Source organism: Mycteria americana, chromosome 10, assembly GCF_035582795.1.
Source record: "Mycteria americana isolate JAX WOST 10 ecotype Jacksonville Zoo and Gardens chromosome 10, USCA_MyAme_1.0, whole genome shotgun sequence".
NCBI classification, from domain to species: Eukaryota; Metazoa; Chordata; class Aves; order Ciconiiformes; family Ciconiidae; genus Mycteria; species Mycteria americana.
In genome coordinates, this window is record NC_134374.1 from 17286076 (window position 1) to 17309647 (window position 23572).

Consider the following 23572-nt stretch of genomic DNA (forward strand, 5'->3'; position numbering starts at 1 on the left):
AAAAAATCCACCCCGCACTACTCAGAGCACAGGTAAAGCCCACCCGGGTGCCCACGCGTACCTGGCAGGGGAATTATTTTCCATCAGGCTTATGATTGTGCTGGTTTCTTTGATCACATAAATGCCCTGTCCTCCCATGGGAACGGGCCAAGGAAAGCCAGGGAGGGTGCAGGAGGTTATTCTTCCCCCTTACTGCCATCATGAAAAGTCTCTCCCTATCACAAATTTCTTTCTGATAGCACCCGCCAGAGCTGGGTGAAGCTGCTTGCTCTTTAATCTTCCGGGGGCAAAGTTACCTTTAAAACAAACAAGCAAGCAAGCTCCCTTGTAAAGAGGACACTGCCAGCCAGTCGGCTATAAAGACACTCCAACAAGATCCTCGTGTTTGTAGGAGAAGCAAAAAACTGCATTTCAGCCCAGTAAAAATCCTGGCTCCGTCTTTATGTTCCAAGAATGCCGAATCAAAACAGGCACTGCTCCTTAAAAAGAGGAAAGTACAAAGAAGCAAAAAGTTTGTATTAAAACCCATGTAATCTTTTTAAAACACCATTATTAGAACCTGTAGCACCAGCCAAGAGTGATTTATCACCCCCTGTCATCGCAGCCTGCAACACAGAGCTTTTTATACCAAACTGTCAATGCTACCAAGCTAAAGCCCCGGCTCATAATTTCTTAAAGCTGGCCCTCCGCTGCCAGCGAATCCCCTAGAGCCCGGGGACGTGGGGGCCCAGCGCGCGGCTGCTCCTCCATCGGAGCCGCTGCCGGGGTTCCAGCCGCGCGGGGCGACGCGACCCAACGCCGAGCATCCAGCGCAGGCTCCGCACGGAGCTTCGAAGCAGGAGGATGTTACGAGTCAACGTAGGTAAACGATTCGCCAAGGGTTGTTTCGGCTTCTTTCAAAAGGAAAGTCAACCGGCCGTAAAGGCTTTAACTACATTTTCCGATGCGAGCACGCCCCTTCAAGGGACGTACCACGAGGTGCCCGGATTTCACGGGGCGAGCGGTCAGAGCTCTCCGAAAACCAGACACCCTGACATTTGGGGTTTTCCTGTGAAGTTGTTACTCTAACACACCCCAAATCACCAGTAATTTCTAGAATAGCACTACAAACCACAAGAGGTTAAACTGACTGCACTTTACTTAAACTAACCTAAGTGTGACCCCTGGAAAGGAACAGCTATTGGATGTTGTGGTTCTGTAGAAACTCAATTACCAAGCCAATTTCCTATGAGCATTTTTAAAAAAAGAAGGAAAAAAAAGCAGAAACAATGCTGACAATGTGTAAGGGCCACATATTTTCACCTCCCGAAAGCTGCAGCCTAGCCTGTATAAGAACAGTTCCTATTCCCACAAAAATGTTGAAACATATTTTAAACATTTCATCATTTTTTGCTCCCATCTGAATTTGCTTAAAACCCAGACAATTCTCAACTTCTAAATTGGAAGCATTAAGAGAAATACTCCTTTGAAATCCTTCGCTCAGGGCAGCTCCTCTCTGCTGACCACATACCTTTCCTATCCCAAAACCAGCCGAGCGAGGAGTCCCTCACAGGGAACTCACATACGTCCAACTCCATCAGCCACCGATTGCATAAACCACAGAAAATCCGAGTAGAAAGACTGGAAACGAACAGATTTTTCTTTTCTTTTGCTTAAAAGATGAACAACAACAAAAAAAAGGTATTTCTAAGAGTGCTTTTTTGGGGGGGAGGAGAAATCAGGCAATGCTTTACATTGGGAAAGAGGCACTACGACCCTAATTTCACGTTAAAATCAACATTGGCCAGCCCCTGACGAAGGCAAATCCCACCCGGTAGGTACCCCCACACACAATTTTTAAGCACTGTCTCCGTCCCTTCAAGCACCGCGCTTTGGCAGTGAGGTGACGCGCCGCTGCCCTTGGGGACCACCACCCCTTCCCCATCCCATCTCGCCCCTCTCCCAGGCCCCACGGGGACACGAGACGTGCCGGACCGCAAGGCAGGAACCGGCGGGGAAGCAGGGCAGAGATGCCTGCACCAGCCAGAGCCGTTTGCAAACAGAAAACGCCATCCTAAGAAAACCACCATAGCCACATCATCGCGGGGGCAAAGCCTGACGACAGCCCACGTGGCTGCCACCAGCCCCATGCACGCAAAGCCTCCGACACCTCCTCATCAGCTCCCCTCTTCCCAACACGCTGCTTTTATCCAAGCGTCTTTCCCAGACCAGAAAGATGTAAACAAGAAGAAAATCCCCCAGAACAAACATGGTGCTTCAGCCGCAACCTCCGCGGGGCTGCACGGGCAAAGAAAAACACAGAAGGCCCAAAATCTCTGCTGCAAAGGCAAAATAGTTTTATGAAACACTAAGGAAAGTCTTTAGCAAACTGGGAAGCAGGTAAGACGGGCTACAGCAAAGTCATTCTCTTTTAATTAAAATGCTTGGCAATTAAAAAAATAATACAAGCAGCAGCTTTCTTCCCGAGACGCACAAATCCCAGCGGACAGCACAAACCGCCCCTTCCAGGGCACCGGAGGGCTTTGCTATGGGGCATCTTGGAGCACATAAGGTAATTTAGGGAGCAAGGGGGAAATTTAAGAGTTTTCCCCGGCCCTTGCATTGCTTAGCAATGGGAGAAGGAAGTTATCTTCATAATCTCAAAAGAAAGAGAAAGCAGGAGGAATGCGAGGAATGCGAGGAGGTTATTGCCCTGGAGACCAGAGCTGGCAGCCCGCTCTCAGCCGCCGGGGAGGAGACGCACACCCTGACCTCTTTGGCTAACAAGAATTTCCTTGCCAAAAAAAAAAAGGCAGAACAAAAGCAGGGAATCGGTCCCAGAGTGTCGTTCCTCTTCTTGGAGGAGGCAAAGGATTTGGAGCAGACGGGATAATCCTGATGCTCCCTCCTGTGGTTTGGGGAGGAGACCGGGAGAGAGGTATCAAGGATTGAGCCCTTGCAACTCAACACACACGTGCACATCCATAGAAGTCCCATGGTGAGCACCCCTCTGCTTATCGGGGGAACAGCTACGGGTGGAGGGGATGGGAGGCGAGAACCACGCGTCCGACACCTCTCGAGCAGCACTGGCAGCCCTTCTCCATCCACACAGGCTCTGGGGCACTGCCAGGGTTGGCAACCCATGGCACATAACCAGGACGGTGGGGTCTGCACGAGCCACCAGCCAACATCACAGAGCAGGCTAAGACCATGGACATCACCACTCCAGATAACCTGGGATCCTTCCAGCCTCCTGACAGAGGTCCCAGCCCTCCTGGGCAGACACTACCTGCGCCTCCAAGACAGAAGATGCTTGCCTGGGACCTTCTCCCATCAGAGCCACCTCACACCCAGGGTTTGCATGCAGCAGAGATGCTTTGGCCTAAACTTCCTTGGGTCCACAGGTATCAAGGATAAATACTGCGGTGGAGGGGAGAGGCAGAGACCCGAGGCCAACCTAGCGTCTCGCTGCTGCGCCGGCCTTGCTCCGCTGCCGTTTTAGCAAGAATAAAAAGTCTGTTGACATACGAAAGCCACAGAAGATCTCCCTGAAACTACAAAACAGTACTGAAAACATTGTGCAGCTCAGGCCTCCTGCACAATGTACACACTTCTATTCAGCCTCTTAAAAAACAGCTACATGTCTAAGGAAACATCTGATAATTAAGGCAATTTTAACAATAGATAATAATTTGACTATGAATTGTATGGAATGTAATGACTGCTTATTCTGGCAAAAAAAACAGAACTTTCTATGAAGTGTCTGCCAAGGAAAATGATACTCCCACTCAGCCCAGACCACTGCAAGCAGTTGCTGCTAACCACATGCTTCACGCTGCCGGCTGCTAGGACACGGCGTGCTGCTGCAGTCGAACAAAACCCCGCGCTGCAGATTTACAGAGAGAAAGTAGAGTCCCAGGCAAGCGGCGGCCAGAGCCATGAGTCAGTCAGGGGCCGCCGCCGGCTCTCACCAATGCTCACCGAGCCACCCGGCCGCCAGCTCCGGATGCCGGGGCACTCGCTGGTGGCCTGCGGGCGACTTGCACGCTGCCAGCTCCCCCCTCCCGCTGTTTCCAGTTGCTAAATGACATTAGAAGCAGCTAAAAATACTTCAAGCGATTCTCTCATTTACTTTTCCATGCCAACACTTGCGTTTGCCGCGAGGACGTTCTCCAACGGTCACTTCCCCACCCACGGGTGGTCAGGCAATTGCTCCATTAATGCACGCCGGGCAGGAGAAACCACCCTGCCCACCAAGGACCACTGCCTTTGCTGGACAAGAGTCATTGCAAACAGCTACAGCTGGTGGCCAGGTAGCTCCACACCTTCAAACAGATGGTGAGGAGGACCAGGTATTATCTGGTACTTCTCGTACCCCAACGAGCCCAGGAGCTGTCTCGTGCAAACTGACTGCAACAGGCTCAGCAGTGCCAGACAGCACGAGTAACAGAGTCCTGGACGAGATCCAGAAACGGTTTCTCTGTTGGAAGAGGCCACATGGAAGAGAAGCACGTGAAAACTAAAAAAGCATTTGCTGAACTTTATACATAAAACAGCAATGCCAACAAAGCAACTTTCCCAATCGACCACGGTGGCACATCTGGGTGATGCATCGGCAACAGCACCCAGCTGACAACCATAAACATGCCGGGGACGAGTGAGCGGCAGGACATCGGGGCACCCCTGCCAAAGTTACTTTGGGCAAAATCCCACGAGTCAAAAAATCAATGGCCGAGTGATTTCCTCTGTCACGGTGAAAGAACTGCTCTCCATCACTCCCAACAAATGAATGCAGCTAGTCCATTGATCTGGTTTAAACAGAGACAAAGATTACACCGAGCATCTTTACTAAGACTGAACACGGAGCACTGCTTGCGCCCAGCTCCCTGCAAAGGCAGGCTCCAGGCTCGCTCTGTGCTCCCCAACAGGGCGTCCTCCACTCGCGCCTGCCTCCAAGCCACCACGAAATCAGGACAGCACTGCCAGCGAGGGAAGGCATTACAGTTCTGCAGGAAATTCACAGATTAACCGATAACACCTTCCACCAACAGGCAAGATTTTTTTTTTTCCCCTTTTCAATCCAGGAAAAGAAACATCTATTTCTTCCAATTAGCAGGAAAAAGGAAGGAATTTCCATCCGCTTAACACCTGAGGGCAAGAAGGAGCCTCTTGAAAGAAATGTTGGGTTTTTTGTTTTTAAATCACAGCCACCTACTGTGGGTCTCCAGGTGCCACCGGCACCAGCTCTCTTTGCATTTCGTTCTGCAGCTGCACCACACCAGGTGTAAGCAGCCCCTGCAGACGGTCACTCCCAGGGAGTTTTGCTCCATCACCACCAGTCCCGAGACACGTGGGTTCAATAAGGAATGATACTTTCCGGGTAGCGTTTGAACAAAGTGAGCAACTACAGGCTGTAGGACCGAGACGTTCCTGAGATGTGCCCTTTCCTCAGGAAACCCTGAAAGTCATCTTAAAACCAGTTATGAGGTGGTGCTCTGCCCACACCACCTACTATTGAGACATTATCAAGACAAGTTTCACAAACCATCTACATCAGCTCTACACAAGCACTTATCTCTCCAGCAACAGCAGCAAGATTGCATCTCACCACTGACATGAGCTTTGCAACATACATATCACAGGGCTATAGGTGCAGAAGCTACTAAAGATCACTCAGATAGAAGGCAGTTGCAAAGGGCCATAACTTAAGAAATGCTTCCATGCAGATTTCTAGCAGTAGTCTGTCTTTACACCAAGTTAACATAAAAGGAAACAATTTCTGTATGTTCCACACTACAAATAACACATCATACACCTCTTATCAAGCAAGCAATGAGTTGACCAGCTGCGCACTTCTTTCAGAAATGTTTATGTACTTCAGCAAGATATACCCTGCCATTCATGCATATTCGAATTACATCCTAAACCTGGTCTAAACAAATAATAAACTGAACTCCTAGGTAATTACGGACAAGCAATAGCCATTTAATGCGACTGAAATAGCAATGATAGAGACAAAAAGATTGCTGGAATGGGCCCTTTCTTGAAAGAGAAGAAGTTGCGCACACCTACTGCTCCAGGAGAAGATAAACGCGGCACAAAAGGCCACATGAGATGCTGCTAAACCCCAAATGACTCTTGTGCCCATCCGGTGAGGATGAGTTTCACCTGCTGTCACGCAGCCCAGTGCAGGGGCACATCTGCCCACACTGCCCAGGTGCTTCACTTTGACAATTCAAGGCCATCGTTTTGTAGGATGGGTAATCCCCGCTCTGACAGTAAAGAAGTCACTACACTTACAGAAAATAATTTGCCACAGCTTTTAGGACACCTTTTTGGAAAGTTGCTAGGACGTTTCTGTCTGTGCACTGTGATCTAAAGCAATTCTGCAAGAGAATGAGAGAATAAAGCACAATCCACCAAACCGGTACAAAAATGTAAAGAAGAACGTGATGGACTTCAGACTTGAGTTCATGCCAGTAACAGCTATGTTCCTTACACCACCGCATCAGAATCGCAGCTCGTTGAGCCTTCTTCAACCTGTTCTCCACCCTGATTTGGCGAGCAGAGTGCTACCAAGCAAAAATCATCAGTTTCCACCATCACCTCAATGGGATGCTTGCCCAAACACAGAGCTCTTTCCCATATGCATTTATCTCGTTCTCACCGATTAGCCAGGCTCCCAGGTAAGTGCCTTTCCAATTCACTTGGAAAACACACCGCTATCACCTGAAACACCAACTGAAATCAAAGGTTTGGCAAGTGATTCATTTTTTCAAGACGAAATACACACCGCGGACCTTTCGCCCTGGTGTCAGACCTCAGCCTCCAGCACTATCACAGGCGCGTTTCCCACCCAGCTCACAGCACACCGGTTCCCTGTGCTGGCCCTGCAAAGGCAACAGCAGGTGAAGCACCGCACGCTCAGCAAGTTAAAAACCAGCAGCAGGGCGAGCAGCTACCACCTGCATACATGAGCTGAGAGGCAAGAGAGGGGATCCGGAGCCTCTAAACACAACACACGCCAAAACCACGTGAATTTGCAGGGGGAATGTGAAACTGCAGCAGGTGTAGCACCCCACTTGAGGTTTAAGTGCAGTCGCACTTGAGGTACACCACACTTTGAAGCCATACGCATCTCCTTTAAAGACTTCCACCATCCTCTCCAAAACACCCTGCAGAGCAGGATGACATTTAAAACGTAACTTTGCAAGACCTGTTGCTTTCCAAACGAGGCCAGACACAGACTCCCCGCACCCCTGGAACAGCGACATAACTCAGCCGATATTTTCAGCGTGTCATTGCGGAAAGCCCTTCTTTTGTCAAATAATCTTACCTTGCTCATCACATTTCTCTGACCCCTTATTTCAAAAGCACAGGGTCAAACCACCAACTGCTGAGCCCCAAATGGAAGAAGCCCTGTCAGCATGACCTACACCCAACATACTCCAAAGCTCACCAAGTCATCTTAAAAAACAATATATAAAATAAGGACTAGGTCAAACCTTCCGGACGTACGAGGAAGCCTGCTCACGTCCTGATCCTACATTGATGAGGGCTGGGCTCAAATCAAATCCAAGCCTATTTATTAGAGACCATTTTACAAAGCAGGGAGGGTGAAGGGGAGAGTATTTTAACTGCAACCAGTCAGACGTTTCTCATTAAAATATTTCTTGGAGAAGTAAACGGACCCGCAATTTTATTCAAACAGATGTAGGCTAAACGCATATCATTAGTCTGACAATATAAAAGCGCTAAAATCATTTTAGCTTTGTCAGTGAAAAGGATAATATCTGGAGGGCACACCAATGGTAAAGATTACCCCCAGCTTCTATCTTAGCCGTCTAAAGGTATTTACTTGGGGTCTGTCTGTGTTGTGACAGTGTCCTAGACCGAAATGAATGCCTCTAACACTCCACATTTTTGAGCCATTCAGTCATGCATTTTTGTTATTGTTGAAAGTAGTGCGAAATTGCAGCGCATGAGCTGGAGTCCTTGGTGGTCTCCGAGGATTCCAGCTAAAAAGGCACTTCCTTTGTTCCGTGGAGAATGCGGTCCAGTAGGTCATTCAGAAGGGGAAATAAAAGCAGCGGCCCTGGGAGGGAGATGAAGGACGAAACAAAAAGAATAAAGTGTTTTGGGTGTGAGCACATTAGCTACCATTTCCTACTGCTGCCGGCTGCGAGCACTCCTGTCCCCTGGATGCGCAAGAACCTCGGGACGAAGGTGGAGGGAAGAAAGAAAAAGAAAAAAAAAGAAAAGAAAAAAGAAACCATTTCTCCGTCCCTTCGCCAGCAGGCCGCCGGGCCAGCGGCACCTGGGGCGGGACGGGGCCGCCCGCCGCCGCGCTCCCCCGCCGGGGAGAAAGGCAGCCCAAGGGCAGGCAGCGCCCGCTCCGCCGCCGCGCAACGCGCCGGCCGAGCGGCGGGGCGCGGAGCCGGCAACAGGCGCGGTCCCGCCCGCCGCCCCGGCACGGGGGGGGCCGAGCGCGCCGGGCTGCGGGCAGCCGCGCCGGGTCCTACGGCGCGCCCCGGCCAGCCGGGGCGGGATAAGCGCCGAGCTCCGGGGAGGGCAGTCGAAGCGAACCGAGCCGAGCCGAGCCCAGCCGGACGCCCCGAGCCGAGCTCCGGGGAGGCGAACCGAGCCGAGCTCCGGGGAGGCGAGGCGGGCAGCGCGCCCCGCTCCGGGCCGGGCCGTGCCCCGCGCTGCGGGGGGCGCCGGGCCGGGGGGGAGCCGGGCGCGCACCCCGCGCTCCGCCGGGCCGGGCCGGGCCGAGCGCGCACAAAGACGGCGGCGACGACCGCGACTCACCGCTGATCTCGTGGCTGGGCGCTTCGCTCTGGCTGAAGCCCTTGGCGGCGTAGAGCCTCCGCACTTCGGAGCAACTTTTGGCGCGGGGCTCGGCGGCCAGCAGCAGCGGCAGGCTGAGGGCGGCTAAAGTGCAGAGGAGGGGCGGCAGGCAGCCGCGCCGCCGCGGCATGGTGCGGGCGGGCAGGGGCCGCCGGGGCCGGGCGAGAGCGCCCCGAGGCCGGAGCCGGCCCTCCGCCGAGCCTGCCCCGCCGCGCCGCGCAGGAGCCGCGCCCGCTGCCGTGCACCCCGCTCCGCTGCGGCTCCGCTCCGCTGGCCCGGCGTGCGGCGGCGCTCTGCTAACTTGGCCCGGCAGGAAGCACATGGGGTGGTGGAGGAGGAGGAGGAGGAGGAGGAGAAGGAGGGAGGCGGGGAGGGCGGCAGCCAAGCAGGATCGCGCAGGGCCGGGACAAGCCTCTGCAGCCCCCGGGAAAATCAGGAGCTGGGATCCGCCCGCCCAGCGAGGCGGAGCGGAGCCCGGGGCTGCCCGCCCGCCCTCCCCGCCGCCGGCCCGGCCCGGCCCGGCCCCGAGCGGGCGCCCCCTCCCCGGGGCGCGCCCCGCTGCGCCCGCCGCCTGCGGGGAGCCCGGCCCGCGGCCGCCGCGCCCGGCTCTGCCCGCAGCCGAGTCCCCGCCAGCCGGGGGACGCCGAGCTCCTCGCCTCCCAGCAGGGCTGGCCCCAGCCCGGAGCCGGCTCTGAGCATCCCCCGGCCGTGGGGAGTTCCCACCGGGCATCCACGCTCCCGTCCAAAGTGCCCCGCAAGAGAAAGCGGAATTCCCTGGTAGGGGTTGGAAAGGGCTGGGTTGGCTGTTCGTCCTTAACTGGAGGTGTAGATGGTTCAGCTCTGCTCCAGGTTTAATAGGTTCACCAAGCTGGTGAATTTTGACATCGCTGTGACAGGTTTGAACTATGTGCATGAAAGACTTGTCAAAACCGACTGTTTTTTTTAGTGATCTTCTGTTTCCGAGAGTTTGGCGGGACAGAGGCCTCAGGAACACGAACACCAAAATGCTCCAGCCACTCTTCCTCCTTCATTCTCCAGCCCTGCACACAGATGCATGCATACATGTAAACAAGCCCCGCTAAACCCTTAAACCAGTGGTTTAAGAGCAACAATTGCTGCTTGCTTCTGTTTACTGAAAATCACAGAAATAGTACTGCAAGAATGACAGGCACTGTCATAATTTCACGGAGCTGTAATGCTACTTAAAGGGTCCGCGTAAGGACACCTTGCTCCCCGTCTCGCACGGCGAGCTCTCGGTGTCCGTGTGCCCTGGGTGCGGATACTGTGCAGGCAGCTGTGTCCTGCTGCAGTGTCCATGTGTCTGCGCCCGGTGCTGTATCTTGCACACTGTAATTTGCCCCACGACAGTGTAACAGCCTGGCAATAGCATCATTTAAAAAAGAAAGAAATATGCAGCGTTTTACATTTCAATATGCTCCTTTATTATACTCATTTCTCTCATTGCTACATTGGGGAAGGACAGACTGAAACACCAGCAAAGGAAGCTGCCAGCTTCACCCCCTTGCTCTCAAGCTTTTGTCAGCGAGACACCGGGCGGGTTGGGAGGAAAAGACCATCTATTCATTGCCCCGGCGAGAGCGCGCCGACAGCGAAGCACGGCCACGCTGCCCCGCCAGGCACTTCTCGTGGGAACAAGATGCTTGTTCAGCTCTGAGCTTCCCAGCGGCGACGCTGGCAGCTCACCGCAGCCTTGGGGCAGCGCAGGCTGCTGCAGTCGAGGAATTACACCAAAAGCAATGGAAAACCATGTTACCGCAGCCCGGCCTGGGCCAGCTGCGATGGAGAGGTTCCTGCTGCGGCGGGGCTGTCCCTCCGGCAGGGACGCGGCGAGTATCCCCTGCCTGCACGGGAAACGGGCCAAGCCATCCCTAGGGGCAAAGCTGGAGTTTGCTTTATCACGGTTTAAAAAGTCTCCAGGGGCAAATCCAGCCCTCCTGCTGGAAAGGGGTGTAGGGATCTCTGTCGCGCTGCCATCCGCTGGGGCCACTCACACCGAGCTGGTGAGACAAGCCAGGCCAGAAGTTCTCATGAAGTTATAAAGTGTCCTGAGAGAGAATAATCCTCTAGGATCTGGCCCTGCAATGTATGACTGAGTTCTGGTTTTCAAAGCACTACCTCACCCTCCCAGCCTTTATTTGAAGAGACAATGTGAATTTTAAAGAGAACTCAGCAGGGAGCACTGCATTTTTTATTCCAAAGTGAGAGAGAAAACGAGAGTGAGAAAGTCTGTGGGGCTAGAGACAGCTTGCCATTTGTTGTTTCTCATAATCCCATACCTCGGCAGGATTTAAGAAACCTCCTGAAAAACACGGAGGGTTTTGTCGAATACTTGATCAAGTAGTTAAATCAAAGGCTGCAGCAAAACAATGGGACTGCCTGAAATTTTTCATTAAAATCTCTTTTTCTTTTTTTTTTAAGGAAAGGAAAAGTAGCCTCTCTCAAAACGGAAATTTTTCTCTGAGTTTTCCCCCTTCTCCAGCATTTTCCCACATCTGGCAGAACCTCCCCAGCCCCCTCACCCCAAACCGCTCAAGCGATTCCCCTTCCCCACTTCTCTCCCTTTCCCAGGAGAAAAAGGCGGAGAAAAGCAGCGGGGAAAACTTGCAGTTTAGTTTTAAAAAGACATTGACGGGGTTTTTTTAGGGCAAAAAAACTTCTGACTTCCCACCTCCCCCAAAACTCCCCTCTCTCCCCATTAGTTGTTTCTGCCCCCACACTCAGTGTTTCTTTTCCAGCCCTAGAGGATACCCCGAGGCCTGCTATGGGATGCTCCCCGACGCTGGGGCTCGTGTCCCCATCTCCCCTACCTGTGCAGAGAGCCGAGCCTGTGCTGCCTGCAGGGCTTTCAGAGCCGTTTCGGCTCTGCCTGCTCACAAAGTCAGCTGCGAGCCCCCTCTGCTATTTGGGGGGACCCCCAATGTGTCCCCACCACCGGTGCGGGCACCCCTGGGCTGGGCAGAGCCGGCTGCGGCACGGACCTGCTGGCGCAGCCGTCGCTGGCCCCGGCGCAGGAGACGAAGACAAGGTGACATCACCCGCATTCCGTCTGCACGGAGCCTCTTCCAGCATATGCCACGGGCCTTGCACAACTTGGCATTTCAAATTTCCGTCATCTCATTCAGTGGAAAAACTGCAGCCCTGCCAGCTTTTTGGAGAGAAGAAAGGGTAGGGAAGGAGAAACCGAGGAGACCCGGCTCCTCCACAGCTTCTCTTCACCTTGTTCCATTGTGCCGCCTCTCCTCTCCAGCACAGACCTCCGGCCGTGCTGCTCCTGCCCGAGCCTTCGTCCACACAACAAAGTTATGTCAGTTGTTAATTAAAACCACTTTGAATCTGCTCCAGAGGAATTGGCAAAAACCCTTCACGGGGTTATGGTTATATCAGTATAAATCTTACTGGTGTTGACCGAGTCCACATCGGCGATGTACCGGCTTACACTAAAAATCAATACAAGTAATTCCCACCTGTGTGGGATTCAGTGGATTGATTTTAACTTCAGGTTGGCGGGAGCAGGGCAGTTCTCTAGCACCGACAAATCGTGGCAGCAGAGAGGAACCCCCAAGCCCAGCAGTGGCACTGATTACATCCGAAAATCCCGCTGGGTCCTACGAGGGCTTAAGCTTTCGGTTTGATTTAATTCTGGTGCTGGCCAGAGGTCTGCCACAGCCCTGCGGTGTTTCCAGTCGTCTGTCAGGGAATTTACTGGGGGGTTGTACGCGGATAAAGATTTCAGATGTAGCCCTTTAGGAAAACCTGGCTGAATGCAATCCTTGGGCTGGCTATCATTAAGGGTGATTAAATCCTACACTCTGGCAGGAAAGCCTGGGCCACAAGGAGGTTAGAAAGCGTTGAAAGGGAACTGGACAGGCGTGTCTTCCCAGCTCCAGCTCATCAGCAGGAGACGGCTCATTGTAAACCCGAACCAGGCGCGCTGGCTCTCCTGCGGCAGAGTGGTTGGGCTGGAACAAGGGAGGCTCGCGTGGAAACAGTCTCCTTTGATAAAACCCCAGATACCACAAATTTGGGGGGTGTTTAATCCAGGGCATCTGTCACGAGGATGGGGGGATTCTGCTAGTTGCAAAATGAAGCTCTGGATCTGGGTTTCGAATGTCAATGGCCTGATATTTTAGGGAAGCAGATCCGGTGTTTCAGCATGGGCTGATGTCTCCATTTATTTTTATCACTTATTTTTATCCTAGGGCTCCTTCACCCTGTCCAGCTAACAGAAACCTCCCGCGGGAGCTGCTCAGCTCTGGGGTATGGGGTGGGTTAGCTCCTCGTTGCCTTCTGCAGGGGGGCCAATGCCAGCCAGGCTCTGCCACGGCAGGGTGCGAGGTGCTGTGCACACTGAAGCAAGACGGAAAGGTGCTAAGAGGGCAGGGGCGAACAGGCTGGGCGTACAAGGCTCTGCTGCAACGGTTTCACTCAGACTCCCGAGTCCAAACTGACTTGAAGCACACGGGGCTTGCTGTGTGGAGCTCAAGACCATCTCCATTTTAGGGAATGCAAGAGCTTGTCTCTCCCCCAGCAGGACAAGAAGTTGTCCTAGCCCTATCCCCGGACACCATGGGGAGGAGACGTGGGGACACACAGCTTTGAAGGGCACAGGAATGCACTCATTTCACAGATTTTTCATGCCTGCACTTCCCAGCTCTCCCAAAAATGACTGTGTGGCAGATGGCTCTGACGTGGAGCACACTCACACCCAGCGGATAAAAATATTCCCCAACAGATTCCCGGCAAGCGAATGTCAGTCACTGTCGCTCCAGAGCTGGTCACGGCTTCCGCTCCTCCCTGCTCCCCCACCAGCGGGCACAAAGCGGGTCCCCGGGCTGCGTCTCCCCGTGGCTCACCGGACTGATGCTGGCAGCTGCGCTGGCTCACCCGCACCCCTTCCCACAGCCCAGCAACCCCGGGGACATGTCCCCATCCTCCCTGCCCCGGGTGGCCGTACGTCCCATGCCTGCATTGGCTTCCCGATGCATCTGGCTGCCTCTGAGGAGGCTGGGTGGCGGGATGGGACCCTCTGGGGACCCTGCGTCTGCCTCACACAGGCCTTTCTTTGTGTGAATTACAGCCCTGACGTTTAATTCTCCATCCACACTCGCATAATTTTCCTATAAACGTGGGGTGGGAGTGCATGGGGTGGGGTGGGTGGAGGGGGAGCAGCAGTTGGAGGGCAGGGGAGAAGATGAATAGCATAAATTGGGGATGACAGAGGAAACAAGCCCACAGGTCATTCTTGCATTTCCATCCCTTCCAAGCAGCAGTCCCTTGCTCAGCCCTCCCCAGGTGCTCTGGGCTATATTTACAGCAGGAATCACTGCCTGGGCTGCTTTTTTAGCTTTTTTCCCCCCTTTTAAGTGTTGTTTTGTGGGTGCTATGAGCGGTGGCACGGCTGGCCCACGTGCTCCAGCCTGCCCACTCGGGTTAGTCTCACCCGTTAAACGTGCAGTCTCCTGGTCTGCAGATAAGCACATCACCCAGCCAGTGGGTTCACAAAACCCCAGAGCTGCAGAGATCAGGACTGGAAAAAGGTTCAGATACCTGACGCCTCCCTCTCTGGCCCAGCAGGACTGACCTCGAGCCGTCCCCTCCCTCTCTGTTCTCAAAATCCCTCCTCGATCCAGACTGCACAGCCTGTCCCAGCTACTGACTTGGGATCTTATTGCACAAAAGCATTTCTTCATGGCTAACCTAAACCTCCCGGGCCACGATTCAAGCCCGGTATTTATTTTCTCCTATCTCCTTTACATGGAGAAAACATACCCTGCTCTCTGCAGAGCCCAGAGCTCTCGGCACATGTGGCCGGCACGGCACGGCTGGAGACGGCCCTGGTTGCCGTCGGTGGCCCCGGCCGGCCGTGTGGCCTCGGTCCCTGCAGACTTGGGGCAGAGGGGAACAACGCCCAGCACTGTCTGGAGCAGCAGGAAATAATCTCCTACCATGGAAAGGAGAGAGGGGGGGAGAGGCATGTTCAGAGCAGCCGATAACCCAGCCAGTTGGCGCTGCTTAAAAATGAGTAATATCTATGTATACCTGAGCTCCCTGTGTCAGCTAGAATCCCACGGAGCAGAGCCAGGGGAAGAGGGAGCCTGTGGCTCTGCAGTTGTCAGCAAGACCGTCCCGGACCCCTCCGATGCCGGGCATCACCGTAGATGGGAGTTGCTCCCTCTGGGTGGGAGCTGGTTTCCACCAGCAGCGCTGGTGCTGTGCTGCAGGTCAAGCCGTGCCTGCCCAGGGATGGAGCTGCACCGTGATGGTCAGCAGAGAGGTCAAAGTTGGTTTCTTAGGACCTGGAAAGATCAGTGTGAGCTTGCCAGGGGGAGCTCCAGAGATCCTAATTACTGCACCCAGCACTTCATCTAGGGCCTTTCATTCCCCTCAAAGAGCTTCTACCTGGGCACCGGTCCAGCAAGCGCTTCGTTTGCAGACATCTGCCTCGTTACAGCAGGGATGCGTGTCAGCGCCTTTGAGGATTTCGTTAGCGGAGGAGAGCAGAAGTGGCTAACCCCTTAATATCACCCGGGACGCGGGAGGCAAAATGGGTCAGCACGAGAGCAGGGGGAGCACAGGCTCTGAGAGGGACTTGTCCCAGTCCTGTTCCGTACAGAGCTTCAGTATCAATGAAATAATGATAAATACAAATAAATAATGATAAAATAATGATCTTTTTTACCCCCAGGCACTCTCTTCATTCTGTTTAAAGGCTATTTCACAAGAACTTGTAAACACAGAGTGGAAAGTGTGTGTGCTTACACGGGTGGCAGGAAACAAAACCTACTGAAAATCACCACTGCTGCAGGCAGGAGGTATTGGCAGTGCCCACACTGCTCACCCTCCAGCTCAGCGGGTCCGCAGCAGGGCTGGACGGGCTGATGCGGCTTCTCTCCCCGACAGTGCCATGCCGAAAACAAAACCCATGAAAGAGCAGCCCAGGAGAATGGGGCGCAGGGTGAGTGCCGGCTCAAGTCCCGCTCCTTGAGGAAGACTCACCAGACTTTGCCTTGGACCCACATAGCCACAGCTCACATCCCCATGCCCGGTGCAATGCCCATCAGAGGGTGCGATGCGGGGCTCGGAGGGTGCAACCCTCCCCGCTGTCCCGGCCCCTGCACGGGCACCGCAGGGCAGCCCGCAGCAGGGCACCGTCCGTCCCACAGCGGGGACGCGCTGCGGGGCCGAGCACCGCTCCTCCACGAGCAGCATGGGCAGCCCTTGCCCGTGTCCCCCCAGATGGCAAACACTTTGTGTTTCGCTCCATCCTCCCCGCCCAGCGGGGCCGGGGCAGCACGTGGGCTGCCAGACGTTCATGGTTATATCGGTGCTGCTTGCAATCCTTTTTTTTAATCTTCTTTTTCATTCCCCTCCACTCTCGCCCCCCACCCCCCATGGTTCAAAGTTTTCAAATGAAAATATGCGAGTTGTGACTTGCGGGCAGCGAGTCGGGGCTTGCGAGGAAAGCTGGAGGGAGGAGGGAGGAAAAGAAAGAGCGATCTGCTCCAAGTGCCAGCAATTGTTTTTATCCTTTCCAGATGAAGGAAAAAGATCATGTTATTTGTTCAGCGTAAAGTTCCAGATTTTCAGGAATGAAATCTGAGAGCAACATGTCAACAGTCTGTCTCGAGAGCTGGGGTGGATGGCGGCCTTTGTGCTCCCAAACACCAGCGGGGCCGGTACGCTCGGCTGCGAAAAAAAAAGGCTCCATTCTCACACTCTGAAGTGGTGGCATTAGATATCAGCAAGATAATGGGCCCAGGGCCTAGCCCTGTTTCTGCTCGCAACCGAACGGCCCCAGGCAGCTGGCTTTGATGTGCTCATTTATTTGCCTTTTCTTTTCACAGACGATATTTTTAACCAATATTGCAGTTTGGGCATAGACTGGGGAGAAAGGGGGGGGGGGAATGGAAGTCATTTTATTGCAATAGTTGATCAGGAGGGAGGGAAAGAAAAAAAAGGGAAAAAAATCAGCCATTTATTAGCCTGCAGGTCGATGTTTCCTGCTGTAAATCAGCCGGGACGCGGCGGTCTTGCAGCTGGAGGGAGATCCCACGTCAGCCCGGGCGAACCTCGAGGTCCTATGGACTGTACAGCCCGCGGCCCCGAGGCATTTGCACTTGAATCCCAGGGGAAAAGAAGGAGATAGCGGGGTCAGGGAGGTGGCCAGTGGCGAGATTCAGCCGGGGCTGATTGATGTGCGGGGCGGCGTGGGTGGTCCCGCGCCACGGGGCCGGGAGTGTGCCCCACACGAGATGGGGACGGCGGGAGCAGCCACTGCCCCTTTGATGTGCTGCCCCGGCCGTCCCCGCTGCGGAGGGCTGCGTGGCAAGGCCGGCCATCCCGCACACTCCCGTCCCCTGGAAATCCAGCCCACGGGTTGGGAGAGCCCACGGCCTCCAGCCACATCCAGGACAGGATGGGGAAAAGGGGGTCAAAAGGAAAAAAAAAAAGGGAAGAAGGAGAAGAAAGGACTTTTCTCGCCTCCTCTGTCCACTTGCCAAGAGCCCACGCAGGAGCAGCGCTCAGCATCCCCGGCGCGGAGGCTGGGACCCCCCCCAGGATAACACTGCAGGGCTGGGCACAGCCCCACGTCCCCTTCCCCTGGGCAGTAACCTGGGGGGTGATGGGTCTGCAAAACAGCAGCCGCACAGCCCTTCGCTGGGGGACCTGGCACCCCGCTGGCTGTTACAGCCACGATTTGCACCTCCTTGGCTCCACTTCGGTCTGAACTGGCAGGTCCAGGGATGTCACCTCCGTGCTGTGCTCATGCCTCGCTTCTGAAAGTGCCTGCGTGCAAAACCGCCGTCTCTCCTCCTTGCAGCACGCTTACCATCCTGTCCCCTCAGAAACAACCAGCCCCCACAGAGCCCGTGGTACAGATGCTCACCTCAGGCTCTTGTACAAGGGGAAAAAAAAAAATCCCATTCAGCAGTTTTTGGTATTAATGGCCAAGCAAAAGTTCCCCATGGAAAATTCATTTTGACTCACAACATCTTTGTTTCCGTTGAGAAAGCAAAGCATCAGGTAGCTGTGTGCTTGCTCCTCTTCTGCAACACAGGTCTGAAAGTAACCGTCAGCGGTGCTGAGCTCTTGCAATTTAAGTTTCACAATAGTTAATGTAAGTGCCCAGCACTTGAAATTGTTGTCTCAGCTCTTTAAAGAGGTGGTTTGGTTTTTTTTTCCCCTAAGTCTCATGGCTGCAGTGGGAAAACTGAAAGCTCACACCCAAAACGTGCAAAACCAGAAGGCAGGAATGGAACTCCAAATTAATTATTTCTTAATTTTAAAATTCTTTTAAATTTAATTTGGTTTCTAAGGCAGGCCTGGCTGCCTTGGAGCCTCATTCACCAGCTCGTACGCTGCTGGGATGACAATACCGTGACATTTACAATGACACTGGCTCCTACGGGTGTTTTTCTCCAGAGCCCGTAAGCCAGCACACACGTCCAGAGACACAGACGCTCCCAAGTCACTTAAGCCACATCTCGACTGCAGGACCCGGCGCAGGACGGGCTCCTCCGTTGCTGGGACACCGTGCAGCCGCTGGCTCTGTCTTGCCGGAGATGGGCTGTGCAGGCAGGAGGCTCGGCTTGGACCCTCAGGCGAGCTGCCAGCCCCAGCTGTGTCTGGCCGTGCCCCTTCCTCTCCGTCCCCGGCCCCGCAAGCTTTCCCTCCTCTCCGCAGCATGCCCAGCTTGCAGCTGGATGGGCAAAGGGTGCCCGGAGGCAGCCTGCTCCCAAACCAGGCTCACCGAAGGCGAGGTGAATCAGGGCTGCTTCGCCGGCCGCCCCTCCTGCCTCAGCACCCTCCCGCCGTCTGGAGCAATGAGCCGTTTCCCCACGAAAGATGCCCTTGCCCTCTGTGATAGCAACGCTGGGGCTGGGGGGTGTTCTCAGCCCCCAACAGAGGAGCGCTTCAAAAGCAAGAGCATCTGGCCCCACTCAGAGCGGTGCTTTAACATGGAAAAAATACAAAAATGAAGGTTTTAATTAGCCTGGAAATCAATGCTGGTGCATACCTGCCCAGGGCCCCATGGAAGGGCAGGAGGCTGACGGGAAAGCCAGCACTAAAAAATGATGGGGGGTGAAGCATTAGCACCTTCCACACTGGGTGAGCACCGAGGTGCTCATCACACTCGGGAACACCACGCAAATGATTTTTTATTTAACACTTCGGCTAACCATGACTACTTTGGAATGAAGCACCACAAACTGCACAAATCCCTTGGCCAAACGCTCCCCAGGGATGAGCAGCACTTGTGGTGGAGACCCCCTGAAAGGGGCAGAGAGGTTTGGCCAGACTGATGGGCGGGGGAAGCGTCCCCTCATCCCTCCTGTGGGCACCAGGCACCCTCCGAAAAACAGGCGGGCAATGGCTCGCTCTGGCCTTTCTTTGCACCCCAGGCAAAAGTGATTTTATTGCCTGAGCCGAGGCTGCCCCTGCTTACGCAGCCGGCTCTCCCTTGGGTTTCACGGCGGTAAGGGGAACAAGGGGGTCTTGGGATCCAGTCCCTCACCGGCAGCCCAGAGCGCGGTCTGCCAGCCAGGCGTCCCGGCAGCCCTGCGACCCATCCGCACGCCCTCCCGCGCTGTCAGGAATAGGATCAAGAGCAAACAGCAGGGCGTTAACCAAAATGCCATGTGAGGCTGTGTAAAAGAGGTGGTAAAAGCCGTCTCAACAGCGGTCAGGAATCCACTTATCCCGCAGTCAGTGGACAGAGGAACGTGAGGACCTTGAGTGAGTTACTCCTTTAGAGAGTGCATTAGCAGGTCAAGGTCTCAATGACCAGGGGCTCCTGCCAGACAGTTGCCAGAGGTGGAGTCTGGCAGCCCATCAGGCAGCGGGATCAAGCAGTCTCCTTAAAAATAATTACATTATGTCTATCTTGACGAAAATGATCATTCTTTAAACGCTGTAAAAAAAAGTTTCAGGCAAGCAGCACAGGAACCGCACAGAGGTTTGAGGGATGAGGGACATGCAGGATGAGCTACAGAGCAGTTGTTGTTGTTTTTGTTGTTGTTGTTGTTGTTGTTGTTATTATTATTATTATTATTATTATTATTATTATTATTACTACTACTACTACTACTGCTACTACTACTACTATAGTTATTATTAGCATTATTATTACTACTACAGTTATTATTATCATGCCATCACATACAAGTGCTCTCTTCCCAGGAGTGGGTGATCGTTGTGGCGGTCTCTGCAGAGGGAGGTGACAGCGATGCCGTCCGACAGCCACACACAGAGCAGCTCGGGGTCCCCTCCTTCCCTCAGCACTCGCACCCTACCTGCACCCTGTGCCGAGACCTCCCACCACACTTCTGCTTCTCCCTCCACCTGTCCCCCAAAACAGGGGACATTGGCTTGTGCCACCTGCGGCAGCCGCTGCCATCTACCCCCTGCATCTGGCACCTGCACCCGCCTGAGCGGTGGCCCCACGGGGGGACGAGTTAGTCCCCGACTTCAGTGGGCTTCTCCGTTTGTCCCTGGGAAAGACACAAATTATTAGCGGTGAAATCCTTCAGCCTTGTGATGCAGCAACAGCGTGAGGGGAAGCGGGAGGTCCGGCAATAGCGTTTGGTCCCTCGAGCACTGTGGCAGAGCTGGAGCTGGGGTGCTGGCGACAAGAGGTTGCTTCCACTTCTCTGCTTTTTTTTTTTTTGGCCTTTTTTTTTTTTTTTGCGGTCACACAGTTGGTGTCTGCAGGGCGGCTTCCGTAAACGCGGCACAGCTTATAGAATACTAAATAAAGCAGCATGCAAATCCCAGCCCCACATTCGCAGTCCGCAAACATGGAGTGTTTAAAAGGTGCAAGACCCACGTCTCTATTTATTCTTTCACCAGCAGATATGCGGCTGCTAAACATTTGTCTCCAAGCTGTGGGACGCAGCTACCCGGCACAGCCCGGCTCATTTCCCTGTCTGGTCTTTCTGCCTGAGCGCCACGGGTCTGAAGGCAATCCCTGTTATGCTGATGAAGATTTTCCTTCCTGGAGCAGCCTTTCATTACGGACCCCTGGACTGGTCCAGGCGCCCAGCAGCATCACCGTGGGCAGGAGCAGAGGCTGGAGCCATGGCTTTCCTCTCCCTCGTGCCTTTCAAAGAGGTGTTACCCCTGCCATGGCTTAAAAAGGGGGGTCACCATTTCCTATCCCAGGCCTTGGTCTCCCTTGCTGTCTGCAGGAGCATCTCAAGGTAGTGAGAGGGCGAGGACAGTCCTGTACTCCCCCACCATCACCCCCAGCTTGCCCGGGAGCCGGCAGTTCCTCCCCATGTGAATGACCGTCCATACCACGCCAACTACATGACCATCCATACATTCCCACGGCAGCTACACCCGGGCCAGAAAGCAGCAGCAGCTGCAGGTAGGGGACAATTTATGGAGCCGCCAGCTACCGAAAGGCAACCGCTGGGATTGCAAAGGGAAGGTACAGCCAGCAACAGTGGGTCCAGCCCAGCCTCCTCTTCCAAATGGGCAAGTGGGAGTTAGCTAACGCTGCAGGCAGGAGAGCGGGACCGTGACAAAGACACTCGCCCCTCCCTCCCCCTGCAAGGGTTCTTCTCACACCTCTAACCACAGCAACACCAAAAAGGCTCCTGTGTGGCTCTTACTGCAAGCCGCAAGGTGTGAACCAGCCTCCTGGGAGAGGGTTTCCGTTGCGCAGGGCTGGAGCAGCGCCTTCAGCCCGAGCCCCAGGGAGCTGGGCAGGCGGGCAGGCCGGCCGGCAGCCGCAGGCAGGGCAGCAGAGCCTCTGGGATGGCATTGAAATCCTCCCACTGCTGCGATGGAGATACAGTACAACCAAAGGCACTTGTCACGTATCCAGAAGGCACGTGGCTCTGTGTTTTGCGATAGGAAAATACGCAAGAAGAGGGATTGAAAAGGGAAGGTTTCTGTATTTCCAGGTTTAGGAAAGATTTCTATTTTTCCAGGCTCCAGCTTGCATAACAGCAACGCAGCCCCCATACACCCTCTGTAAAGCACCCACAGCTCCCCCCCCACTGCCAGGCTCCCTCCCCACTCCCAGGCGGCCGCAGCACCCTGCCCCACACCTCGCCACTCTGCTAAGTGACACCCGAGTCGAATCACGTCCCTAGCAATAACCTCAGGGACCAGGACTTTGCAGCCCGAGCCCACGCAGCAGACATTGCCCCTCACTCCGGCGCCACGGGGAAGCGAGACAGGGATTGCTGCGTGCCCCGGTCCTTAGCGCCTAAATGCGTCAGGCTCAGAGCCATGCACCCGTGCCTCCGGGTCACTGGCTCCCCAAAACAAGGCAAGGCTGGCTGGTGGCAAGCGCAGGGCAGCACCATCCCATGATCCTTCTGTTGCTGTAAGTTGATAAGAGTCAGCAATTAAAGAGCGAGCTCCTGGCCACAGGCACAGAGCGGCCCCCTCGCTGCCATCACTCATTCATTACGAAATCAGTGTCCACCCACAGGCTCGACTGACCCTCTCTGCAATTACCCAGGCCAATCAGCACCTTTGCTCTTCAGCCACATAGCATCTCCCTGCTCCGTGCTGCCCAGCCTGGCCCTCCGAGCCTCCCGCATCTGCCGGAAGCGCTGGCAAGGGCTTCCATGGGCCACTTTGGCTGCAGTGCCCAGCCTGGGCTTGCTCTGATGCGCAGCAAGGCGATGAGCAAGTTCTCTGCTGGGGATTTCACACCACCGAGGCTGGTGATACTGGTGCGAAAGCTCTCCTTCCCTTGCCCTCCTGCTTTATCGTCCTCGCCAGGAGCAGAATAGCGAAGAACTGGCTGGTTGCATGTTTGGCACGGTAAATACCAACCTGCAGCAAGGGTCCTGCTAGAAGGATTGCAAGGAAGCAAGAAGCATTGCACCTTGGTGGGCTGGAAATAGCATCCTTCTCTTCTGACATGGTTCCAGGAGGCCGTGCATGGCAAAGCCGGCCCCAGCGCCTCTGTGGCACTGCCACAGTGAAGTGTCTGCGCTGGCTACCACGCTCGGGAGATGTTTATCACACACACATTAACAGGCAATTTTTTTTTTCCAGAAAACATTGTTTTTCCTTCAAATGGGAACAAATACACCCAATACCAGGAATTTTGCTAGATAAAGTCCAGATGACAAGTTCTCAGAAAACACTGTCAGCTGCTGAGATTCAGCTTCAGGAGACATCATCCAACGTTAACCATAAACAACAGGGGCAACGAAACGTCTGGCAGATCTTGAAGTGACACAAGATGCCTGCACTCCACAACAAACCCGTTTCACACCACGGGAAAGGTCACCACTTTAATCCACTTCTGGGTGGAATGTACACAAACGTCATTCTTCTTAACATCTGTAATTGAACTGCCTCTTGCTTTGCTATCCAGCCCATGTTTATTTTCCCATTTGCTAACATGGTGGATGGTAATATAATATGACACTGAAGGGACACAGGCTGCTACAGGCGGGCTTTCAACTTCCTTTTAGTGATCTGCCTGCAGAGAGCTGGATGGGAAGGGTGGTTGTGCTGCTCGGATCCAGCAGTGATTTCCTTTCTGGATGCGCAGCATCTTTGCACGCTGAAATAATAACAGCAAAGAGGACAGCAAAAGCGAACAAAAACTGCTGGCAGAGATCCCCAAACGTGTTGACTCGTTGCAAGCAGTTGTTGAGGTCTCTGCTGGGCTCCTACGAGGGAGGTGACAGCCACTAAACTGGGAGGTTGAGGCTAGGTCTGTACTTCTGCTATGGAAAAGTCTGGT

The 23572-nt window shown here is 54.2% G+C and overlaps 1 protein-coding gene across 1 annotated transcript in view; it reads right to left on the reverse strand.

Annotated features, from left to right (window-relative positions):
- GPC4 (glypican 4) overlaps nt 1-9166 on the reverse strand; it is a 70515-nt gene extending 61349 nt beyond the window's left edge. The window contains exon 1 of the mRNA XM_075512744.1: nt 8791-9166. Within this exon, the coding sequence (XP_075368859.1) occupies nt 8791-9151 (361 nt within the window). The 5' untranslated portion in view covers nt 9152-9166. The remainder of the gene's footprint in view (nt 1-8790) is intronic.
- Between the last annotated feature and the right edge of the window lie 14406 nt (nt 9167-23572).